The sequence below is a fragment of the Heteronotia binoei genome, chromosome 9 (assembly GCF_032191835.1).
Source record: "Heteronotia binoei isolate CCM8104 ecotype False Entrance Well chromosome 9, APGP_CSIRO_Hbin_v1, whole genome shotgun sequence".
Classification (NCBI taxonomy): Eukaryota; Metazoa; Chordata; class Lepidosauria; order Squamata; family Gekkonidae; genus Heteronotia; species Heteronotia binoei.
In genome coordinates, this window is record NC_083231.1 from 2,720,783 (window position 1) to 2,746,101 (window position 25,319).

Sequence of the window (25,319 nt, forward strand, 5' to 3'; positions counted from 1 at the left end):
ACAGTATGTTGTGGCTAATAGCCACTGATGGACCTCTGCTCCATATGCTTATCCATTCCCCTCTTGAAGCTGGCTATGCTTGTAGCCACCACCACCCCCTGTGGCAGTGAAGAATAAATGCTAGAATAAGAATAAATGCCAAGTAAAGGGTTAAGACAGGGGGAGCCCCTGATTCCATAGCCTGTCCTTGATTCCCATTAGCTTTACCTCAGCACAAGACCTTCATTTATTGCATACGCATTGTATTTGCTAACATGTTCCTATACCAAACTTTCTCCCGAGCATCCCAGGACACAAGGCAGATAACAGCTATGTAAAAGCAATAAAAACAGTGTAATAAAGCAAACATTTTAAACTAAAATACCCAGCTGGGTATTTTTCCCTTTGTCTGGGCTCAGACTGCCCTCCGGACTCTCCAGAGAAGCTGTGTTTTGCAACTTCACTCAGGACTAATAACTGACCTTGCTGGGAGGGTTGAACCTTCTGTGGCCCTTCAAGAAGCAGGCTTTAAGTATCTATGGACACATCAGATCTCATTTATTAACTTTCTGCAGGGTGTCCATGAAATCTTTGCAGCCAAAATGTGTAACTGAGAAAATCATATGAATAAGTTTTTCTTTCTTTCCTTCCTTACAATTTAAAGACTTGAACTTCATTAACTAGTTTTTAAACTTAAAATAAAAACTCAGGTTGGTGGGATTGTAGTCTTTTAGTGCCCTAAACAGGACTATCAGCTTGGTCTCCCTTAGAAACAAAACATCATAATTGTCATCTTTTTTTTTTAAAGGGATGTTCAGAAGAATCACTGCAGCAGCCACCAAACTTTGTACAGGAGATGGATCATCTGATGATTTCTATACCCTTGAAAGCTTAAACAGTCTTGTTCAGTCCATGATAGCCACACATCCTTCCTTGGTGCTCCTGTGGTGTCAGATCTTGCTGCTTGTTAATTACACCAACTGCAGCTGGTGGTCAGAAGTTCATCAGACTCCAAAGTAAGGCTGTTTCTATGATGACAGAAGTATTTCCCTTCATTCCCACCTCACTCATATTATTCTCCAGATTTCCCTGTAGAATTGCTATGCCGTGTCATAGCTCGATGGTCTGGGTTTAGAGAGTGGCAAGCTGGTTCATGATAAGGGACATTTGGGCTTGTGTTTCTCTAACAACAGCACCTATGAGAATGTGAGAATTCCATTAGTAGTTTGTGATATGCTCTTTAGTGAAGAGGGAGCAGCTATCCACTGGGAAAGATTTAAAAATTGTGGGCTGCACAAGGCCTTGTATTCTGGGGGTTGTTTTTAGCTTTTAGAAAGCCAGGTGGCCACTGACTATTCTTTGGTGTCCTGTGTTGAGCAGACAGTTCAGTATATCCTTGGTTGTTTTTTGCTTGACATCCTAGTACGTGTGGTTCGTGACTTTCTTTCCTTAACAGTTAAAACCAAAGCAAGAAATGGAGACAAGTTCTCTTCTGGATGATGAGTGGTGGTTCTTGAAGGAGATCAGTGGTGATGAGTTGGCCTTCCTTGTGTGTCCCTGAAGGAAAGTGCTGTTCATGCAAGGCAACAGGGAGGCTGAACAGGCTTAGCCAGGCTGCACCCAAGACAATTTTATTTATTTGTTGGTTTGTTTTTGCTGATTTCTAGTCTGCCCTTTCCCAGGTCAGGCTCAGGGCGGATTACAACATAATAAAATAGTTAAAATCACATCATAAGACAATTAAATTTAAACAGTTAAAACCATTAAAATGAAATAAAATAAGGCAGCGTCAGTGTACAGATATGTACATCCTTCACAGATTGAAACACAGGATGTGGTCAGTGCAGGGAGGCCAATTAGCTGGTGTAAAAATGCCCACCCACCTGCCTCAGCCAAAAGCCTGGCGGAACAGCTCCGTTTTACAGGCCCTCCGGAATAGCAATAAATCCGGTAGGGCCCGCATCTCCTTGGGGAGCTGATTCCACCAGGTTGGGGCCAGGACCGAAAAGGCCCTGGCCCTGGTCGAGGCAAGCCGGACGTCCTTTGGGCCAGGGATGGTCAGAATGACCCAGAATGCTCTGCAGTGTGCAGGGCTCCAGAGGTGGATTTCTGGGATTTGCTTGACCAAGTCAGTTGGGGCAGTTCCCATGAAAGTTGGAAGTCAGAAAACCACTCAGTGCCCTTTAACCCCCCCCCCCCCATGTTAACATTTAGAACTTGTGTAAAAAGTAAGCACTCTTGATAACAGTGAGTCAGTCCTCTTAATTTTGAGTGCAGGATTATAGGTTTTTTCCTTGATGAGCATTTTGAGTTTACAAATTTTTTTTTGGGGGGGGGGGGTTAAATGTTTTGTTTGTTTGTTTTTAGATTCTAATAGGTTATATGCTGCATTCTACAAGTGGGATGGCACTTTTCAGAGTGTGAGGCATCCTCATGGTTCATGTCAGTCCGGGAGAGCTATGCTTTTTCCTTGACCCCATCCTCTCACAGGGCTCCCAATTAGGGAGGAGAAAGAATGCTATATGGACCCCAGCGCTTTCTCAGTTTACAAGATTGCTGAATGGCAAAACCACAGGTGGTGGCAGTGGCAGTATCAGCATGGAAGAAAATTGAGTGTCATTTTACAAAAATTCTTAGCAGTAAAACAAACTCTCTTTCAGGCGGCACAGTCTTTCCAGTACTAAATTGCTTAGCCCTCAGATATCTGAGGGCAATGAAGAGCCAGATTGTGAATCAAAACTTGGTATGTGTAATCGAGAGACTGTTCGAAGAGGGGCACTCATTCTTTTTTGTGATTATGTGGTAAGTTTTAAGTGAATTTTACTACTGGTAGATTATTTCACTTGACCAATTTTTAGATTTGAGTATTATTTTTACCGTTCTCCTAGCTGTATTGTAAGCTACTTTGAACCCCAAGAAGGAAAGGTGAGATATAAATGCTATAATAAATATAATAAATGCTATAATAAACAAAGCACTGTTTGGAAGATCAGTGCTGGACATTGTGGGCAGTTTTGAACTCTTAGTCTGCCTTCTGCTTAAGAGTTGCTGTATTCATTGAAACTCTTACTCTCTGCCTCCTGGGTTCCCTACAAAGGTCCAGTCTGGCTGTCACTGGAGAAATTCACAAGGGCAGAAGCAGCAACCTTGTAATCCTTACTGCTCGCCAGCTGTATGTATAAACTGTGATTAACTTTTCTTTCCCTCCCTTCTTTAGTGCCAAAACCTCCATGATTCAGAGCATTTGACTTGGTTGATAGTGAATCATGTCCAAGATCTGATTAGCCTCTCTCACGAGCCCCCCGTGCAAGACTTCATCAGTGCCGTTCACCGGAATGCAGCTGCCAGTGGACTTTTCATCCAGGCCATTCAGTCACGATGTGAGAACTTCACCGCTGTAAGCTCTCTGGAGTTCAGAGCTCTTGACTAACAAGTTTCTGACTTTGTGCACAACTGTTTTGCAGCAGCATAAAATGTAGACAGCTAAAAGAGAGCAGTGGAGTTTAAGCAATGTGGACAATGGTAGCTGTGATTGCAGTCCATCAGCAAGTCAGAATGCCTCAGGGCCCTTTTAAATGCAGGCGGACAGCTGCTGCAGCAGTTTCTCAGCTGAAGAGCACTGTCCTTTGCCAGAGTTTTCTACTCCTATTCCTTTCTCTTCTTTCTCATCATGACGTAATTGTCTTTCACTGTCTCCCCCTTTCACTCTGACATGCATCCTTCCTTTATATGCTATGCGCTTGTGGTTGTACATTGTACATGTAGCTTCCAGGGTAAGGTGTTTCTTTTGTGCACAAGGGCAAGGGAAAAGTTGTCAGAGAGCACTTGTGTGTACATTGTGCAGTTGTAAACAAGTGATCTGACTCCTTCAGCAATTACAGTGCTTGGTGGAGCAGATGAAGTTGTGTGTGTCTGTGAGTTCTGCCTTTTCATAAGAGAGAAAGAAGATGGCCTGCAAACTAAGTAGGCACAATTAATCTTGGGGGCGAGATAGAGAGAACATCTTCTGTGGCCATATATTTAAGGGGAGCGTGTTTTACTTGGCAGTGAAGGTTTCTGCAGTCAGTTTGCTGTTTGTCAGGACTGTGGCCTTTTAGGTGGACTGAGGCCACCCAGGATGGCTTCAGGACATCTTTCCATCCAGCAGCCCTGCCAGGTGAGTCTTGAGGGGCACAGCCCAATTGAGAACTCCTACAGTGACCTCCGTCAGAGTGGCAATGAGGAGTAGGGAGGGGCACGAACCAAAGTTCATGAAGGGTCTACTGTCATGAACTTCCATAAACTTTTAAAGCAGTTTGTGGCAGTTCATGGACAGAACAGAGAGCAGGGGTTTAAAGGGACTTTAAAGAGTTCCCTGCTAAAGGGCTGAATGGTGGGGAGGGGCTCCTTGCCACTCAGTTGTTTTTCAGGCTGTCTTCTGCAGTCCCTTTACTTTAAAGGGACTGCACAGGACAGTAGGAAACAGCTGAACAGTGGGGGATGCACATGGAGAACACACACATACAAGGCTAACAAAGACAAGAGAGTGGCAGGGATAACGATTGAGGTGAGTGATCTTTACTTGTCTAGGAGAATGAAGTCCTAAGCGACCTGCATTTCAGATGCAGGGTCTGGATCCAGAAGAACACACATCCAACTGAGGCTCTGGAGAGCCCAGTTTATAGGGAAAATTTTCTCTGAGGCAGGGTGACCTGGGAGCTAAAACAATGCTCCTGATGAGATTTTTCTTAAGCTGAACAATGATTTGGGTGAAACTCTGATTGCATCATCCAAGGTGAACTATGGTGGTGAATGGTTGTTTGATTAAACTGTTCTGAATTCAAAGTGCTGCTTGCTCGATGACCCGTCCATTGTAGTGGATGGAAAAGCTATTGAAAGGTAAACATGGGAAGGGGGAACTGAGTCAGGCAGGTGACAGGATTAAGTCCAAGTGGATGAGGTTGGTTCAGGGTGAGGCAGCCTATTCTGGGAATCTCATTGTTCTGCCTTAAGGGTGGGGAGGAAGGTCACAGCAGGATCAGACACCTTGACATTACACTTGCCAGAATCTGTGCCCAAGCATGTCTCTGTGACTTGTCTGACTGGTTTTTTGTTTAGTCTGCATAGCAAGTGTGACCTTGGGATGTTACTAAACGAAGGGTGTTCACATGCAAACTACCCCTCAATAATAAGAGGGGGTCTGCCTGCCAATAATTAAGTCATAGAAAGGGACAATTAGAACTTTATCTTAAAAGACCAAGAACATTTCATGAGTTTTCATGAGTCACCTTCAAGAGTGCTGAATGGTGAGATGTTCAAGGCAGCAATCCTATGCATAGTTCTCCTGGCATGAGCTCTACCAGAAGGGAGCCTTACTTCTGACTTAATAAGGAACATGATTAGATTGTTCCTGTTGTCTTGTTTGATCTTGAGCAAATTGGTCCTTTGCACCTTTGAAGCAAGCCACATCAGGGGAAGGTGAGAGCTCAGCAGTGCTTTCCCCCGTTGTTCACCATAAATTATAAAGCTGCCAGTTGCAGCTGGGTGTTTGTCAAGGGCCATCCAGCCACAGCCACTTCTGGCGACCCCTGGTGGGGTTTTCAGGGCAAGAGCCATTCAGAGGAGGTTTGCGGTTGCCTGCCTCGGAAGTCTCCCATCCAAATACTAGCTGGGGCCAACCTGCTTTGCTTCCAAGACCTGATGAGATCAGACTAGCCGGGGCTGTCCAGGGTTAGTCTAAGGGATGCCAGTCGTGCTGTTTGTTACCTTGTAGCTGTGGCCTGGGGCTCTTTTAAAAAAACGTTGGCCTTAATTATGGTGATAAATGTGAATCCAGCTGGTAGGTTCCTTTTTATTTTCATCCAATGTGTTATGTTTGCTGTAGCTTGCCTTGATTATTCACTTCTGTTGGAATATATATTTCAGACTGGTTTTCTCCCAGTTTCCTTTCATGTCTGAGAAGTTCACGTTTGCATGCCTCTGCATCACAGGCAGCAGCTTATAAAGCCAGTAAGGGGGGGGGGGGATGATTTGCTCAGAGTCACTGCTTTTGAGGGATTTAGCTTGAAGAAGAAAATTCTAACTTTAAAAAAATATTTTCCCCCTCTCTAGCCAACGATCGTGAAGAAGACTCTACAATGCTTAGAAGGGATTCATCTCAGCCAGTCCGGTGCTGTGCTGATGCTGTACGTGGAGCGGCTGCTGCGCACCCCGTTCCGTGTGCTGGCTCGCATGGTTGATGCTCTTGCGTGCCGACGAGTAGAAATGCTCTTAGCTGCAACACAGCAGGTACCAAAATGAGCACTAGTGGGATAGAATACCAGGGGGTAAATTAAAACCTGCATGTTCAGCAAATTCTGGGAGTAAGACCAGTTACCATCTCTCATCTGTATTGGAAGGTTTGATTGAGATACGGCAGAATTCTGTGTAGTTAAGAGAGAGTCAGGATAAAAGTGTTTTAAAAAAATTAGAAGAGGAAGAAGACTGCAGATTTATACCCCGCCCTTCTCTCTGAGTCAGAGACTCAGCGGATTACAATTTCCTATATCTTCTCCCCCCACAACAGACACCCTGTGAGGTGGCTGGGGCTGAGAGGGCTCTCACAGCAGCTGCCCTTTCAAGGACAACCTTGAAGTAAAGGTTTCAAGGACAACAATTAAGTAAAGGCTATTTAAATGCTCTGGTAAGGAGAATCAAAACCACTGCTGAGGTTGGTCAGGGACCAAGGGTGTCTAGCTGACTGTTTAAAAACTTCCCAACCCCACCCCTCTTGGGTAGCAACTCTAGTAGTTAGTTGCCAACAACAAGAGAATTTCCTCTTCCCCTTTTATGCATTTCTCTTGTATGCCGGGGTGGGGTGGGGGTGGGGTTTGCATGTGTGTCCGTTCCAATGAGATGGATGCTTTGGGAGGGTCTGTTTCCTCCCCCACCCCACCTCTGTCTGTTGTTTCTCCTGTTCACTGTTGATGGATCTGCTGAGCATAAAGCCTGGCTAGGCATGGGTGTGATTCTGTTCAGTCAATTCGTACTCAGAGATCTTAAACAACTAAACATAAATCCTAGGAAGCACAGATGGTTGGGCATAATCAGTAGACAAACAAGTTAGGCAGAATACTAGAAGGAAAATATGAAAAGGTATCTTACTAGCTAACCCTATGCTTACATTGCTCTTCATAGGTGTAAATCCAAGATGGAGCATCTTTGCACTGCGTGACAGGGTCTGCCTTTGATATCAGCACCTTCGTGCAGAGCTCTGATCCAGAGTAATAGTTGTATAGGTTTTCCTACAGCTTTGGAGTTTCCTTTCCAACTGAATCAGAAATTGAGGGTGCAGGCTCAAAGTTTCCCTCCAAGCCGGCACTTGACCAGTCTCAGTAATGAAGGATATGGAGGGAAATTAGAAACGATCTATTATCGATCCTATGAAAACTTAGCCAAATGGTAAGATGAGCCCAGGATTCAGTTATGACCTTCTTCGTGGTCCCTGTGCAGTCCCACACTTGGGTTCTGAGCCCTGGTTCAAATGTACAGTTATTAAGGTTAGTTTTCTGTCTTCTTACTGTAAATCGTTCCCCTCTCCCTTAGTTACATTTCAAAGAGTACTGTTCCCTTACCTCCCTCTGTCTTTTCACGTCTGGCTATACTTTCCCACCTTAGGGTAGAATTGTAGGGATTGCAAGTAACTTTAATGATAGAAGAAAGGAGGCGCCTCCTCCAACTAGTTCCCATACATCCTGCTTGTCAAGGAATGTCTGGGAACAAGGGAAGACTAACCACTCTTTGTATCACTCTCAAGCTGCCGTACCTTGAGACAGTACTGGATTATCAATAAAATGAGCAATTGTATCAATTTTGAATCGTTTGATTGAAATGCCAGTGCTTGACAATATCTAGTTAACCCTGCTCAGTTTCTTCTTTACCGCTGCCCTGAACAGACCTCATTGCACTTTCTCTACTTTTTTATCTCAGTGTTTCCACCTCATAACTACAAAAATATCTTCAGAATTTCTTCCATTTAGTCTCTCTAAAAAACCAAACAAAACACCCCCCCTTTTTTTTCTTTTTTCTTTTTAAAAAGGGGGTGCTTGAAGGATAGAGCCAAATTGCCCTGTTATTATTACCTGTTGTGTTGGGAAAGGGGCATAAGATCTCTCTGCTGGGCCACTGTCAGTTTGGTGTAGTGGCTAAGAGCAGCATACTCTAATCTGGAGAACCAGGTATGATTACCTACTCCCCTACCTGCATCTGCTGGTGACTTTCCCTCAGTCCCAGAAAATCCATGGCTGTGTTTTTTCACAAACAAGCAGCCATTGCCTATAGACCCTGCTGCCTCCCCTCCCCCCAACAAAACAAAGAACAAGGTGGGGGGCGGGATCCTGCTTCACCCAGTGCTTCACACAAGTGAAAGCAGATCCCTGTTTAACAAAGAATATCAGTCATATGAACATATGAAGCTGCCTTATACTGAATAAGATCCTGGGTCCATCAAAGTCAGTCTTGTCTACTCAGACTGGCAGCGGTTCTCCAGGGTCTCAAGCTGAGGTTTTTCATGCCTACTTGCCTGGACCCTTTTTAGTTGGAGATGATGGGGATTGAATCTGGGATTTTCTGCTTCCCAAGCAGATGTTCTACCACTCCCTTCCCAGAAAAGAAAGAAATGCATAGGGCTTCTGAACATCCAGAAGCTTCACCTGCCAGAGCTTCTGATTCTGCTGGCACCCCGCCGCCCGCCTTATTACAGTTGCAGACTCCTATAATGTCAACTCCCACATCAACAACTACCTTGATGTCAACTGTACCACCATCAACAGTATTGATCTGCAACTGTGATGGCTTTGCCGCTTCTCCTACTTACGAGGGGAGATTCGGCTATGTCGGCAGCTCCTCTGAGGAGGCAGTTTAAGTCCGATGCAATCGAGGGATGATGTCCAGCCTGCATCTGTGATGGCCATGCCGCCTCCCCCACCTGAGAGGGAAGATTCGGTTATGTCGGCAGCTCCTCTCAAACAGAAACATAAGTGTCAGCAGAGGGTTCATTGACGTTTCAAAATGAGCAGATTTGCCTTTATTAAAAACTAAGTTGCATTTATTGATAACTACAATGTTACTCCGTTTACAGATTCATTGGAACTGATAAGAGATAGCTTGAACCATAGGCATTTATGAATACACTTCAAAGGATTTGGGCTTTAAACTATTTCCCATAATAAAACTACAGTTGGTCTCTGCAAGTAACACTTTTCACATGCCCGCTTATCTTTCCCTCCTGGCAATGTCCTTGCTCGGCGCCAGAATGGTTAGCTGAGCATTCTGCACTTCAAAGGCCGGGCTGGCCTTTAGATCCTTGGTAACTTCCATCCTCGTCTATTCCCGCTCCCCCCTCCTTTACTATGCAGAGTACCTAGGTTAGTAGCAAGTGGATTCATTCAGCAGTAATGTTAGTGAGCAGTAAATAATAAGAGCAGTAAATAATAAATTCAGAAAGCACAGGTAACTTCAATGAAACATATCCTGACACATAAGTACGGCACAACCAAGAAACGATGTCATTGTCTGTAACTGTGGTGGCCTTGCCACCTCCCCCACCTGAGAGGGGAGATTTGGCTATGATGGCAGCTCCTCCCAGGAGGCAGTATAAGTCCACTGCAATTGAGGAATGATGTCCAGCCTGCATCTGTGGTGGCCGCGCCACCTCCCCCGCCTGAGAGAGGAGATTCGGCTATGTCGGCAGCTCCTCCCAGGAGGCAGTATAAGTCCACTGCAATTGAGGAATGATGTCCAGCCTGCATCTGTTGTGGCCGTGCCACCTCCCCCACCTGAGAGGGGAGATTCGGTTATGTCGGCAGCTCCTCCCAGGAGGCAGTATAAGTCCACTGCAATTGAGGAATGATGTCCAGCCTGCATCTGTGGTGGCCGTGCCACCTCCCCCACCTGAGAGGGGAGATTCGGCTATGTCGGCAGCTCCTCCCAGGAGGCAGTATAAGTCCACTGCAATTGAGGAATGATGTCCAGCCTGCATCTGTGGTGGCCGCGCCACCTCCCCCGCCTGAGAGGGGAGATTCGGCTATGTCGGCAGCTCCTCCCAGAAAAAGGAGTAAGTCAGGCACAAGTCCAAATTGATGTCCAGGCTCCACTTCGATACTTCAAATTAATCCGCTGCTGCAATTCTGCACACCAGCTGCCTCGACTTCAACACTTCCTTCGAGTTCAGCCCCTGCTATGACCCTGAATCGATTTCAGCCTCGAGACTGAAATGCCTGCTCTACTCGTTTTTCCTATCGTGAGAATCAGCTTTCCTTCTTGTGTTTTTGTCTATTCAGCAGACACATAATTTCAGTGTAATTCATCTGGATTTACCTTATACCATTTTTTCCTGGAGTGAAAGTTGTCCTTATACGAGGTGTTTCCACTTTCTCGGTTAACTACTCAGTTACTCCCCTTGGGGTCACAAACTTATTCCTTAATGTTTTTCAAACTGGGTGATTTGACAATTGCACTCTCTTATGAGCTCACAAAGTATCCCTCGCCTGAGTTGGTGTGAGTGCATCCCACTAGCACTATCACCACATCTTCCTTTTGCCCTCAGTAGGTGTCCCTGGAGGACGTTGGCATAGCGGCAGTCTGGTCTTCCCACTGCCCATTTGTATTCTCCTATATTTTTCATGCTCAGACTCGGAGAGTTGAGGCTTTTGACCACTCAATACTGAAGTCGTGTCGAGGTTGTTTGGCGTCACTTTTCATAATATGTCAGCACCCTCCATCCGAGTATTTTAGCTCGCTAGTCACCCAAGTGTGGGACTGCACAGGGACCATGAAGAAGATAAACAGGTTGCTTACCTGTAACTGATCTTTGAGTGGTCACCTGTGCAGTCACACACGACCCGCCCAGCCTTCCGCACTGCTGGCATCTTCGTCCACTTGCTTGTTGATGGCCTTGCTAGTGGCGGCTGGAAGAAACGGGGCGGGGCGTTCTCAGCTCTGGGCGTGCTCAGTGGCTGCCTGCTCCCCAGAGCAGAGGCAAAGGCCCGCCAAAAAAGATGCTGATGCTATTGGAGTTCTCCAAGGTCAGATTCAAGCCAGGGCTTAGAACTCAAGTATGTGACTGCACAGGTGACCACTCGAAGATCTTCAGTTACAGGTAAGCAACCTGTTTTTCTTAGCTATGTTCATCACCTGTCTTTCTCTCCCTGGGATGCACCTTCAGTATCTGATTGCCCCTCCACACCTTCCAGCAGCTGAATCTGTTTTATCCTAAGTGGAAATGATCATATAAGTGGTCAGTTCCTTCTATTGCGCAACCATTTTACTTCATCCCCCCCCCCCCACCCCGAGTTCTCATAAATGGTTTTACATGTTAACAGTCAAAAGGCAAGTAAGTTCCTGGGTGTCTGATGTGGATCCGCTGGATATTCTGTCCCACGTGAGGGCTGTCCACGTGTCTGAAAGGCGGTGTAAAAAACATCCTTATGATCTGTGATACGTAGTTGCCATTGATAAAGGAAGGTCCTCTAAGGAGTAATCTTGCTGATTCTGTGGCCAGGGTGGGACCCCCTTGGCCTTTGTGAGGCAGGCAGGAGCCACGGACAGAGTGGGCTCAGAGGACCAACCATGAGCCTGCTGACCAGGCCCCAGATGGGGTGGGTGCAAGTGGCTGTCGTCGTGCCCTGGATGAAGTGGGCGCAAGCGGCAGCAGCAGGATCCTGCTGTTTTTCTTCCCCCTGCCCCTTGGGGAGGTGAGGTCATGGTGGTTGCCCTCCCCAGAGCATGGGGCCCAGAGTGGCTGAGACCTCCCTGAGACTACTTTGTACCAAGCCTCAGGACAGCACGGAGGTGATGCTTACAGTGGTATATAGTCTAAGGGGGCCACAGGACTCAAGCTTTGCTCAACATCCATTTCTGTTAAGTGTGCAAGGGCTCAGAAAGAAGGCCAGCTGTTAGATGAAAATAGTTAGGATTCTAAGAGACTTTTTTCCCTTCAGCATCAAAAAGACTGATGCAATCCTGGGCAGGCTGATTCCACTTTAAATTGAGTTGTTAATCATGGTTTGGGTGAACCATAGTTAAAGTATTGTTTCTGTGCAGATGGTTAAGGCACTTTCCCTGCCATCCCCTCATGGTATATGGGGTAGGTTGTCAGTTAAACCCAGGTTTTGCTGCACAGTTGAGATCTGAAGTAAATTTAAGGCTTAATTAGTGCTAATCTTGGTTTAGTATCAAGTCTTCATTGTATGCCTTACTTTCATTTTTACCATAATGTGGCTTAAAATGTACATCAGATTTTATTCAGAAAATTGTTGCAGACCGGTTCTCTTCTTTTTTCTTTTCTTGTTTTGTGCAGAACAGCATTGCTCAGTTACCAGTTGAAGAACTGGATAGGATTCAGGAATACCTTCAAAACAGTGGGCTAGCACAAAGGTAACATCATGATAGTGTGCTCATGTAAATATGATATAGAACAGTGCTTTAAAATGTGACATTTTGTTTAAGCTCTTTCCATAAATAATGATGAAGCATCTGCTTTATTAGAGCAGTGTTCAGTTACAGGATTCTTCCTTAACTTTTCAGTGAGCCTACTTAAATTAGATCTTTCCAAACAACTGGAACAGTTTAGTTCCTTGCTGAACATATGGCATTAAGACTGCATCTGTAGATGTGAAAAGTACTTAAGTGTATTGACCTGGGAGTTCCATCCTGATAAGCAGAACCTTTTTGGTTACTCTACAGCGGTGTCTGCAGCCTGTAGCCCTAGAATCCAGTGCACCTCAGAACCAAAGAGGTGGATCTTTAGAGAAGAAAATGAAATCTTTACATTAAAGGATATTGATGTGGCATAGATGGGTATGTTAGAATGCCCTGTCTGTGAAAGGCAAAGGCTTCTGTGAAACTAAAGTGCTTCTTAGAGATGCTTTATAGCCGGGGTGGCCAATGGTAGCTCACCAGATGTTTTTTGCCTACAACTCCCATCAGCTCCAGCCATTGGCCATGCTAGCTGGGGCTGATGGGAGTTGTAGGCAAAAAACATCTGGAGAGCTACTGTTGGCCACCCCTGTTTTATAGGAATGGAAATGAGAGCAGTAAACAGTTACCAGTAATCTAAATGTGACCCACATGCACACACAGTTGAAGTGTGTGTGTGTTTATATACATTTGTAAAGTTTGAGTCCCGTGAGGCACCTTGAAGACCAACCAAGTTTAATTCTGGGCAGAGTGTGCACACAAAAGCTTCTACCCAGAATTAAACTTGGTTGGTCTTGAAGGTGCCTGGGTGGATTCAAACTTTGTTCTTCTGCTTCAGACCAACATGTGGCCACCCGTCTGAATCTAGATGTGTGTGTCACTTCCTACTAAATGGCCCATAACAACCAAGGTTTGGGCTGCAAAAACTTTTTTTGTTGTTGTTCAGTCACACAGTCAATTCTGACTCTTTGCGATCCCATGCAACCCTGTCTTCCACCATCCTCCGAAGTCTGCTTAATTTTGTGTTAGTTACATCAGTAACACTGTCCAGCCCTCTCCTCTTTTGCCATCCCCGTCTTCTTTTGCCTTCTGTCTTTCCCAGCATCAGGATCTTCTCTTCTCCAGGGAGTGCTCCCTTCTCATTTGGGGGCCAAAGTATTTGAGTTTCAGCTTCCAGGGAACAGTCGGGGTTGATTTCCCTTAGGATGACTGATTTGATCTTGCAGTCCAAGAGACTCTCAAGATTATTCTCCAGCACCACAAAAACTACTAATTAAGATGCAAATTATTAATAATATTAAGTTATATATTTTCAGTCATGCTAATATGCTTTTCCATACTGGATCTATGTTGCTCTCTTGTCCTGAATGTTGATGAAGTTTGGTTCTTCAATTTATAAAAAGTTGCTAATCCTTGTTTGGAATTACCCCTGCTGGCTCTGCCAAGCAAGAAGGGAAAAGCCTAGAATCCCAGCAACATTTCACTGGGTGTTCTTACCACTGATCTCCTGATTCAGCAAATCTGCATGATGTGATACTACTAAGTGTAATAACTGTGATGTTACTAAACTCTTTCTATGATGGAGCAGTTTTAAATAATGTTAGACTATTAGCGTATTGCTAATCTCTCCTGCCATTCTTGGACAGCAGTCAAACAACATAACACTGTTCTCACAGAAGAGACTGAGGTATATAATAAGCAAGCAGAGACTGAATTTCTTGGGCAGATTTGCAATTCAGGAAACACATAGGGCAGCTTCTGTTCCAAGCAACATTTTAAAGAAGCAAAGCAAACATGGGAATGCAGTATCATACTCTTCTTTAAAGGAGCTTAGAACTGCATTTATGGCTCTCCCCTCCTCCGTTTTGTCCTCTCCAGCATAACAACTCTGTGGTGGAAAGCCCAAGTTCTCATAGTACATTTCATGGTGGAGATTTTAACCTGTGTCTTCCCAGCCCCACCTGACACTCTAACCACTCTCTCACCCAGCTTGGGAGGGGCTGAGGCTCAGTGGTAAAGCATCTGCTTGGCATGCAGAAGGTCCCAGGTTCAGTCTTCATTATCACCAACTAGAAGAACCAGGCGGTGGGTGATGGGAAAGACCTTTCTCTGCCTGAGACCCTGGAGAGCGGCTGCCAGCCTGAGTGGACAAGAAGAAGAAGAAGATATTGGATTTATATCCCGCCCTCCACTCCGAAGAGTCTCAGAGCGGCTCACAATCTCCTTTACCTTCCTCTCCCACAACAGACCCCCTGTGAGGTGGGTGGGGCTGGAGAGGGCTCTCACAGCAGCTGCCCTTTCAAGGACAACCTCTGCCAGAGCTCTGGCTGACCCAAGGCCATTCCAGCAGCTGCAAGTGGAGGAGTGGGGAATCAAACCCGGTTCTCCCAGATAAGAGAGCTCTGGCTGACCCAAGGCCATTCCAGCAGCTGCAAGTGGAGGAGTGGGGAATCAAACCCGGTTCTCCCAGATAAGAGAGCTCTGGCTGACCCAAGGCCATTCCAGCAGCTGCAAGTGGAGGAGTGGGGAATCAAACCCGGTTCTCCCAGATAAGAGAGCTCTGGCTGACCCAAGGCCATTCCAGCAGCTGCAAGTGGAGGAGTGGAGAAACAAACCCGGTTCTCCCAGATAAGAGAGCTCTGGCTGACCCTAGGCCATTCCAGCAGCTGCAAGTGGAGGAGTGGGGAATCAAACCCGGTTCTCCCAGATAAGAGAGCTATGGCTGACCCAAGGCCATTCCAGCAGCTGCAAGTGGAGGAGTGGGGAATCAAACCCGGTTCTCCCAGATAAGAGAGCTCTGGCTGACCCAAGGCCATTCCAGCAGCTGCAAGTGGAGGAGTGGGGAATCAAACCCGGTTCTCCCAGATAAGAGAGCTCTGGCTGACCCAAGGCCATTCCAGCAGCTGCAAGTGGAGGAGTGGGGAATCAAACCCGGTTCTCCCAGATAAGAGAGCTCTGGCTGACCCAAGGCCATTCCAGCAGCTGCAAGTGGAGGAGTGGGGAATCAAACCCGGTTCTCCCAGATAAGAGAGCTCTGGCTGACCCAAGGCCATTCCAGCAGCTGCAAGTGGAGGAGTGGGGAATCAAACCCGGTTCTCCCAGATAAGAGAGCTCTGGCTGACCCAAGGCCATTCCAGCAGCTGCAAGTGGAGGAGTGGAGAAACAAACCCGGTTCTCCCAGATAAGAGAGCTCTGGCTGACCCTAGGCCATTCCAGCAGCTGCAAGTGGAGGAGTGGGGAATCAAACCCGGTTCTCCCAGATAAGAGAGCTATGGCTGACCCAAGGCCATTCCAGCAGCTGCAAGTGGAGGAGTGGGGAATCAAACCCGGTTCTCCCAGATAAGAGAGCTCTGGCTGACCCAAGGCCATTCCAGCAGCTGCAAGTGGAGGAGTGGGGAATCAAACCCGGTTCTCCCAGATAAGAGAGCTATGGCTGACCCAAGGCCATTCCAGCAGCTGCAAGTGGAGGAGTGGGGAATCAAACCCGGTTCTCCCAGATAAGAGAGCTATTGCTGACCCAAGGCCATTCCAGCAGCTGCAAGAGGAGGAGGGGGGAATCAAACCCGGTTCTCCCAGATAAGAGAGCTCTGGCTGAGCCAAGGCCATTCCAGCAGGTGCAAGTGGAGGAGTGGGGAATCAAACCCGGTTCTCCCAGATAAGAGAGCTATGGCTGACCCAAGGCCATTCCAGCAGCTTCAAGTGGAGGAGGGGGGAATCAAACCCGGTTCTCCCAGATAACAGAGCTATGGCTGACCCAAGGCCATTCCAGCAGGTGCAAGTGGAGGAGTGGGGAATCAAACCCGGTTCTCCCAGATAAGAGAGCTCTGGCTGACCCAAGGCCATTCCAGCAGCTGCAAGTGGAGGAGTGGGGAATCAAACCCGGTTCTCCCAGATAAGAGAGCTCTGGCTGAGCCAAGGCCATTCCAGCAGCTGCAAGTGGAGGAGTGGGGAATCAAACCCGGTTCTCCCAGATAAGAGAGCTCTGGCTAACCCAAGGCCATTCCAGCAGCTGCAAGTGGAGGAGTGGGGAATCAAACCCGGCTCTCCCAGATAAGAGAGCTCTGGCTGAGCCAAGGCCATTCCAGCAGCTGCAAGTGGAGGAGTGGGGAATCAAACCCGGTTCTCCCAGATAAGAGAGCTCTGGCTGACCCAAGGCCATTCCAAAAGGTGCAAGTGGAGGAGTGGGGAACCAAACCCACTTCTCCCAGATAAGAGAGCTCTGGCTGACCCAAGGCCATTCCAGCAGGTGCAAGTGGAGGAGTGGGGAATCAAACCCGGTTCTCCCAGATAAGAGAGCTCTGGCTGACCCAAGGCCATTCCAGCAGCTGCAAGTGGAGGAGTGGGGAATCAAACCCGGTTCCCCCAGATAAGAGAGCTCTGGCTGACCCAAGGCCATTCCAGCAGGTGCAAGTGGAGGAGTGGGGAATCAAACCCGGTTCTCCCAGATAAGAGAGCTCTGGCTGACCCAAGGCCATTCCAGCAGCTGCAAGTGGAGGAGTGGGGAATCAAACCCGGTTCTCCCAGATAAGAGAGCTATGGCTGACCCAAGGCCATTCCAGCAGCTGCAAGTGGAGGAGTGGGGAATCAAACCCGGTTCTCCCAGATAATAGAGCTCTGGCTGAGCCAAGGCCATTCCAGCAGGTGCAAGTGGAGGAGTGGGGAATCAAACCCGGTTCTCCCAGATAAGAGAGCTCTGGCTGACCCAAGGCCATTCCAGCAGGTGCAAGTGGAGGAGTGGGGAACCAAACCCACTTCTCCCAGATAAGAGAGCTCTGGCTGACCCAAGGCCATTCCAGCAGGTGCAAGTGGAGGAGTGGGGAATCAAACCCGGTTCTCCCAGATAAGAGAGCTCTGGCTGACCCAAGGCCATTCCAGCAGCTGCAAGTGGAGGAGTGGGGAATCAAACCCGGTTCTCCCAGATAAGAGAGCTCTGGCTGACCCAAGGCCATTCCAAAAGGTGCAAGTGGAGGAGTGGGGAACCAAACCCACTTCTCCCAGATAAGAGAGCTCTGGCTGAGCCAAGGCCATTCCAGCAGGTGCAAGTGGAGGAGTGGGGAATCAAACCCGGTTCTCCCAGATAAGAGAACTCTGGCTGACCCAAGGCCATTCCAGCAGCTGCAAGTGGAGGAGTGGGGAATCAAACCCGGTTCTCCCAGAGAAGAGAGCTCTGGCTGACCCAAGGCCATTCCAGCAGGTGCAAGTGGAGGAGTGGGGAATCAAACCCGGTTCTCCCAGAGAAGAGAGCTCTGGCTGACCCAAGGCCATTCCAGCAGGTGCAAGTGGAGGAGTGGGGAATCAAACCCGGTTCTCCCAGATGACAGTCCGCACACTTAACCGCTACACCAAGACTGGCCTTGGAGGATGATGGCCTGATTCAGTAGGAGACAGCTTCAGGTGTCAAAAGGTTCTCCCCAACAGAAAGGGGTTATCAGCAGGCCTTTTAGCTGGCGGCTTGGGGAAAATCCTACTTGGGTGAAGATTCCCTAGCTTAGCTTCTTTTGGGGACTGAGCATCCTGACAAAGAGTTCTTGGACCGCATTTGAGGCCATGGTTATTTTTCACGCGGTTGGGTATAGTGAGATGCATGCGGGGTCTGCCAGAGTAGCAGGGCTGATGTGTTTGACTCCTGCTCCAGACTCAAGCAGAGCAAGTTCATTGTGATTTCAGGCAGCCTGAAGACAGATTTGGGTGGGTCAGCAATGGAACAAGAGTTTGAGTCCAGGGGCACCTTCCATGCGCACATGCTTTGTTGGTCTTAAAGGTGGAGCTGGACTCAAACTTAGTTCTGCTTTACCATGGTCCTTGCTGAATTTTAAGTGTGATCTGGGTTACATGAAAATTTGAGACAACTCATAACTCCGTTACTTTTCAAGTGTATTTTGACATCTGTTTTTTTCCTTGTAGAGCCAGAATTGTTTTTCCTTTTCTCTGTTGGAAAAGTTACTGGATTGCGTGTTTTGGCCCTTAATAAGAATTCACCAATGCTCTCCTGGGCCGAGTCTGTATTCTGAGTGCATTTCTGTGTTTGTTCTTAGACACCAAAGGCTCTACTCACTCTTGGACAGATTTCGCCTTATGATAGCCTCAGAAACAAGTAGCCCACCTCCCTGTGTGACTTCACACCCGTTGGATGGAGAGAACCAGCCAGCCCTAGAAACAGTAATTCCCGACAAAGTAAGATGGTTTCCTGTGAAACTGTATCTTTACTGCGATTGTATTTTAAAAGTATGAATGGTGACACTCCTTGGTTAAATAAGCTTAGTAAACTGATAAAACATTTCGTGTTATGAATTTCAAAAGGTATTTGCTGCCATTTTTTAAAATTTATGACTGGAGATAAACCCAAAGGTTTCTGTGACAACGGCCTCAGTACACTACAAATATTACAAAAAAAGTAGATCAATTTAGCATGTAATTCAACATATATAATAAACCACTCTCTCCAATACAAAAATATACACAAGCATACCCTACAAATAGGAAGAATTCATAATAAACAAGGACCTTGGTGGACACTGTTCAGTCTATACTCTTATCTCCAGGTCCAAGAAAAAATTAAAAGTGTCTCCGATGTTCCAGAAGCTTACAGAGTTCCTCTGAATGAACTTGGCAATTAGTAACACATGTTGGTGACAGCATTTTGATAGCACAGCGTCTTGGTAGCTACAAGGTAGTACTTTGAATCCCTTGTTTCATGTTAACTTTTTCCAGCTTGTAAATTTTCTAATAGGGCCTGGCAAGAGCCGCGCTTCATTACACCTCCAAGTGATACTGCTCAAATGGTGGCACTTCTTGGTTAAATAAGCTTAAACAGATAAAACATTTTGTGTTAGGAATTTTGAAATATATTTGCTGCCATTTTTTTAAAGGTAGTGCTTTTAGAGAATCGTAGTTGAGGAAACCTTGGTGGAAACTTGATGCAAGGATGACAAAATGTTCATTTGTCAGCTGTCCTGGGTGGATACCTGTCATATCGCAGATATTGTCCGGTGTTCTCCTTTGAGGCTTAAAGCCTGTCTAGCTCTTTGATATGCAATGACAAATAATAGAATTTAAACACTTGGCAGTGTTTTGCTTCTTAGTACTAAATGTTGTGTTATGCCTGAATCTTCAAGCTTTAGTTGGTTATTTGGACAGAAGCCAGGAAACTTTTGCAGAAGCTGAAGAGACACTGACCACTCTCTGTGAGCTGGGATGGTCTGCTGATGCTTATTCTATTTTGTGCATGTGCACACCCACTCACACCCTGGTCTTTTGTATGTTTCGTCCCTTAGTGCTCTCGCTGTGACTTAACAACTGAAGATTTTTTGTGTCATGATTTCCAAAAGCTCCAGCTTCCTCACAGTAGCATTAAGCTCTTTTTATTTACAACTGGGTGCTGGTCTGCAGTAGTTTTCCTTTGCTTTGTTTGGTGTGATATTTCTGTTTGCCTCACTGTGTTATGGTGAGAGGCTCTGCTCTGGGCTGGTTTTAAATGCATCTCAAACCATCTGTAGTGAAGCAGAACAGTTCAGGTTGTCTGTGAAGTAGTAGCTGACCTGTTTGCCTTTTTCTTTCTTCTTTCTTTTAATCTTTCTTTTTAAAGCCAGAGTTCTAGAGTTGGAGCACTTCAGCATCTTTAAACAGAAACAAGGGTCTGTTCCTTAGCAGGAAATAAGAATCAAAGTCATGGGCAGACCAGGAACTACATTGGGGCAAAGGGAAAATATATAACTCATGCAGAGACCAGGAGATAGGTGATGGGGGGAATAATATGTGGAATCTTTTGCAGGAGGAGGAAGTGTTTCTCCATATAGCTGTGACAGTGAGCCTCTCTTTGATTGGGAAAAATGCACAGTGGGGAGGAGTCTTGTTGTAGTGGCTTAGAAAGATGCGTACAGCTGGGATCACTTCCCTCTCTGCAAAGCCATCTACAGCTTTAGCCAACAAGGTATAGAATAAATCGTGATCTGTATGCATTTGTAGTGTACATTGAGCCTAAAATAAACTTCTGTGCCAAGAACACTCTCAATTAAAATAAATTGAGAGTCCGAACAGGTATTAATGAGAGAAAAGTACCGTATTTTTCGCACCATAAGACGCACTTTTTCCTCCCAAAAAAGTGGGGGGGGAAGTGTGTGCGTCTTATGGAGCGAAGGTACCATACGTACCTTCCGGGGGGGGGGGGGGTGATCCGCTGCCTCCGTCCCGGCGCTTCCCACCCCTGCCTGCCTGGCTCCAGCTCTGACGCCTACAGCAAGTGCCAGGATCGCTCCCTCCGCCCTCCGATCCCAGCGCTTGCTTTAAGCATCAGTGCTGAAGCCAGGCAGGCAAGCAGGGAGAAAGCACGCCGCCCCCTCCACAGCCAGCACTTGCGAAGCGCTGGGTTTGTGGAGGGGTTGGGTGCTTCCTCTGTCCCTGTCTGCCTGGCTTCAGCTTGTGCTGATAGCAAGGGCTGGGTTCGGAGGCAGCCAAGCCTCGGATCCCAGTCCTTGCTATCAGCACAAGCTGAAGCCAGGCACAGAGGAATCACCCACCCACCCACCCACCCCCCGCAAACGCAGCGCTTAGCGAAGCGCTGCGTTTGCGGAGGGGTGGGTGCTTCCTCCGTCCCTGTCTGCCTGGTTTCAGCTTGTGCTGATAGCAAGGGCTGGGTTCGGAGGCAGCCAAGCCTCCGATCCCAGCCCTTGCTATCAGCACAAGCTGAAGCCAGGCACAGAGGAATCACCCCCCCCCCTCCGCAAACGCAGCGCTTGGTGAAGCGCTGCGTTTGCGGAAGGGGGGGTGCTTCCTCTGTCCCTGTCTGCCTGGTGAAAGCAGAGCAGCGCGTGTGACAGCGGCGCCTTGGTGAGCGTCCTGGGGCCCCGATCCCTGCTCAACGGGCTCTCCATGCTCGACTGCACCCAGCGCCAGAGAGGAGACAGACAGGAAAGGCGCCTCTGCCCTCCAGTCTAGGCGGCAAGTGGTCTTCCTCTCTCCTCCAAGCGCTGGGCAGAGCAGAAGAACCGCAGCTTCTCTTGCTTTAGGGAGCCGGGCGCTCACGATCCCCGCCAGCCTCTACATCTACAGCGATCTGCTTTCGCTCGCTCTCCCTCCCTCCCTCCGGTTGCAGGGGCTCTGGCCATGGGCCGGTTCCTCCCCCCCCTCCGGCGGGCCCGCCGCCTCCCTCCCTCCCGGGCCGCGCCAGGTCGCTGTAGATCAATATGGAGTGGCTCTGTTATTCTGTTATAATTTATTAAATACCGTATTTTATTACACTACTGTATTTGGTTCAGAATATTTTTTTTCCTGTTTTCCTCCTCTAAAAACTAGGCGCGTCTTATGGTCCGGTGCGTCTTATGGTCCGAAAAATGCGGTAAATTATTTTAGAGGGAGTGCCTGGGGAGTATAATGTCCATAAGACCACCTGTGTTTCAGAAGACTTTTATTTGGCTTCTTATGGTGGGTTTCAAGTAGAAATAGAAATGTCAAGCTTGACATCTTAATTTATACTTTTCTTGTGCTTTAATCAGGTTCTTAACCTGTTTTTTCAAGAAAGTAACTTATATCTAGTTGTAGCCTTCTGTTGTACAAAAGGAAAGAAATTCAACAAGTACATAAAAAATAAACTCATCATTTCATTTATCATAAACAGAGTAATCAACACCAACATGGGAGCACAAGCTAAACATAAACAGCAACTGTAGCTCCTTCATAATGCTGAACAAACTGGAAATATTATTTACCCCCATACCCTATAGAGGAGGGTGTAACTCTGGGACAGTGGGTGGGAAATGTTCAAAAGGGGGGAAAGAAAAGCCAGACTTCCCCTGCAGGCTCTGTTTAGAAGACAGCTGTCTATATGAAAGCACGTTACCACAGAAGTGCTTGCTGCTTTCATGCAGCATCTGGAGGGCTGGGAGCGGGTGATCAGTTGCTGCGTCTCCTGGTGTGGGTTGTGTGGGCTGAGAGAGTTATTGGTCTGACCAGAGCACCCGTAAGACATTTTACAATCTAGGATCTTGATTACAATCTCTGCCAATCTAGGATCTTGATCCACTGAAAACTGATGTAGAAAAAACAAGAATACAATGAAATAAGTGAAAATGGGTTTAGTGTATGTAATGAGATAAACAGCCAATATCCCTTTTTTGAGTATATCAATGCAGAAAACATTCTGATACACTATTCTGAAAGAGAAATACATTGGAATGCTGTGGATATTTAGCTATACTTGGTGAAAGTGGGTTTAGCATATGTAATGAGATAAAAAAAACCCCAATATCCATATTCAGTCCTTGGGAGGTATTTGTTCCAAGTTTCATAATAATTTGTAATTCAGCAATTTCCATCTCCATTCTGTTCTTGAAGTTCCTTTGCAGTAAAACAGATACTTTGAGGTCACCCATTGAATGTTCTGGAAGGTTAAAGTGTTCTCCCACAAGTTTCTCGGTTTTGTAATTCCTGATGTCAGATTTGTGTCCATTTATCCTTTGGCAGAGGGTTTGTCCTGTTTGAGGGTTCGCCCTATGTAGAGAACTGAAGGCATTTAATGGCATATATAATGTTGGAAGATGAACAAGTGCATGAGCCTGAGATGGTGTAGTTAATGCTGTTAGGTTCAGTGATTGTGTTCTCTGGGTGTCTGTGGCAGCAAAGTTGGCACTTGGGTTTATTGCAAGCTCTGGTACTCAGATGAGATGTTGTGGATGAGAAGTTGTTTGAGATTGGGGGGCTGTCTTTGTGCAAGAAAAGGTCCCCCCCCATACTTTTGAAAGAGAGCTGTTCCCAGTTCAATTGGTCCATATCAGTGTTGCCCAGAGAGACTGCCTCCTCGTGCTCCCTTTTCACCTGCAAACTGGGAACATCCCACTACATACAAAGTACTGAATGTTGACGAATACAGTGGATGTTAGTAGTTATGAATACATCTATAACATGGGGTTAGTACATCTTCAAAATGATGAGTTGTTAATGGGCAAAGCTAATAATACCAGCAAACAAGTAATTGCGCCATCCCCAGCCATTACTTCTTACTCTCTGGCCCAGCGGGAGAATCAGGCAGAAGGGGTGATGGGCCGATAACCTGTAACCTATATTTGGATTGTAAGTTTCGTTTCATATCAGTCTGGCTTGGCAGCATTCTGGCATATACATGCTATAAGTGTTTGCTGTATGTTTCTTCATCAAAACTTCATCTGCATTTACTCAAAACCTTGCACATGAACTCTGGTAACACTGCTTGATTCTGAACAGTGTAACTTTCGTTTACAGTAGTTGCCTGAAGACACATCTATCTAACTACTAAGACATGTGTAAGAGGGAGGGGGAGGAAGTATGCTTTTTAGTTGGTTGTGTTCCAGACATGGCTATGTAGCTATTGCATTGCTCTAGCAATGGAGCAGGAGGACTCAGGCATTGACCTTGATACTCTAGGTACCACCCAGGGGCAGCACTGGGGTTTTTGCCGCCCCAGGCCACCCCTATACCTGTGCCCCCCCCCCCATGGGGTTTGGAGCAAGGCTGCACCGCCTGTTTTGTCCACCCAGTGCCTGGTGGATGAAAGGGGAGGTGGGGATGCTGTGTCTCGCTCTGAGGCTGTCTCCACTGCAAGCGGAGGCAGCCTCAGAGCAAGGCTGCTGTCCTCCAAGCCTGTCCTCAGAGGGTTCTTCCTCCAGACCCTTGATCATTCTCGTTGTTCTCCTCTGCACCTGCTCAATTGTCCGCATCTTTTTTTGAAGTGAGGCCTCCAGAACTGCACACAGTATTCCAGGTGTCTGTTAAGTAAATTAATTGTTTAATTTATAGTTAATTGCAATATTTTCTTTTAAAGGACTGGTATGTTTCACTGGTAAATTCCCAATGCTACTCAAGATCAGACTCCTCTCTGCTAGAAGGTGCAGAACTGGTGAATCGGCTTCCTGAACCGGATCTTAATTCTTTCATGATCCATAAGGTAAATAGCTTTGGTAGCATACAAAGAAAAGAGGAGGGACTTGCTTTAACATATTTATCACATGCTTTAACATATTTATCACATGCCTTACTCCAAGGCACTCAACTTGCCTCTTGCCTCTTCTCCATTTTATCCTCACATTTTTTCCTCTATGGGGAGAGGTTGCTTGGCTGACTTGGCTGCCGTTTCTCTAGACTAACTCAGCTGGTAAAATAAAAAAAACCACTTACTGTTTCCAGGTACATCAAGTTTTGAAAGACAGGCATGGTTCAGCTTATTATTCCATGCTGAACAAAAGGGCTGATATATCAGGACCAACTTGACAGGGGTAGGCTAGAGAAGGGACCCGCTGACCAAGGGCCAGGAAGTGCTCCTCGTGAGGAAAGCCCTGAGGGATGAAGCAAAGGGTGTACTAGTAGTTCTGAGAAGCTTGCTCAGATACAGGAAGCCAAACACCAGGTGGAGGCGGGGAGGGCTAGCAGCCCTGGAGGCAGATGAGGATGGCAGCATCAGCAGCCCCTGGGTAGCAGGACAGCCCAGCACCCGGGCGGGGGGGGGGCACCTTAAGGCAAAGCTTCACAGCAGCAGGTGGCAGATGGAGAGTAGGGAGGGGAATTTCTGCGCCATTGACCACTTCCTTGCACTGCACCCCTGAAAGTCCTGGCTGAATGGACTGGAGAGGCCCTGACCCAGCTGGCTGTGGGCTGCAATGCTGCAGATCACCTGGAAGACACCCAGTCCTGCCACACTGACACGTAACACCTTTGCAAATTGTGTAATTGTCATGCATTTTTAAACCATTATGCAGAATTTTAAAATGTGCTTCAAGTTGAACAGAAAGGGAGGCCTGAATTTGGAGAACTAGATGCTTCATTTTTGGTTTAAAATTTGGATATAATTTTTAATTCTGCATCTAAATGGTTTTAAAAACATGTGCACTGATATTCTTTGTGACTTGCATGACAGATGAAAACATGTCCTGTTTTCAGGG

At 46.8% G+C, this 25,319-nt stretch overlaps 1 protein-coding gene across 1 annotated transcript in view; it reads left to right on the forward strand.

The window, feature by feature from the left end:
* Nucleotides 1–25,319, forward strand: part of HTT (huntingtin) — a 149,969-nt gene that overhangs the window by 83,401 nt on the left and 41,249 nt on the right. Inside the window, exons 41-47 of the mRNA XM_060247262.1 lie at nt 788–995; nt 2,640–2,781; nt 3,197–3,376; nt 6,070–6,246; nt 12,296–12,372; nt 18,450–18,588; nt 24,206–24,328. Coding sequence (XP_060103245.1) covers nt 788–995; nt 2,640–2,781; nt 3,197–3,376; nt 6,070–6,246; nt 12,296–12,372; nt 18,450–18,588; nt 24,206–24,328 — 1,046 coding nt within the window. The remainder of the gene's footprint in view (nt 1–787; nt 996–2,639; nt 2,782–3,196; nt 3,377–6,069; nt 6,247–12,295; nt 12,373–18,449; nt 18,589–24,205; nt 24,329–25,319) is intronic.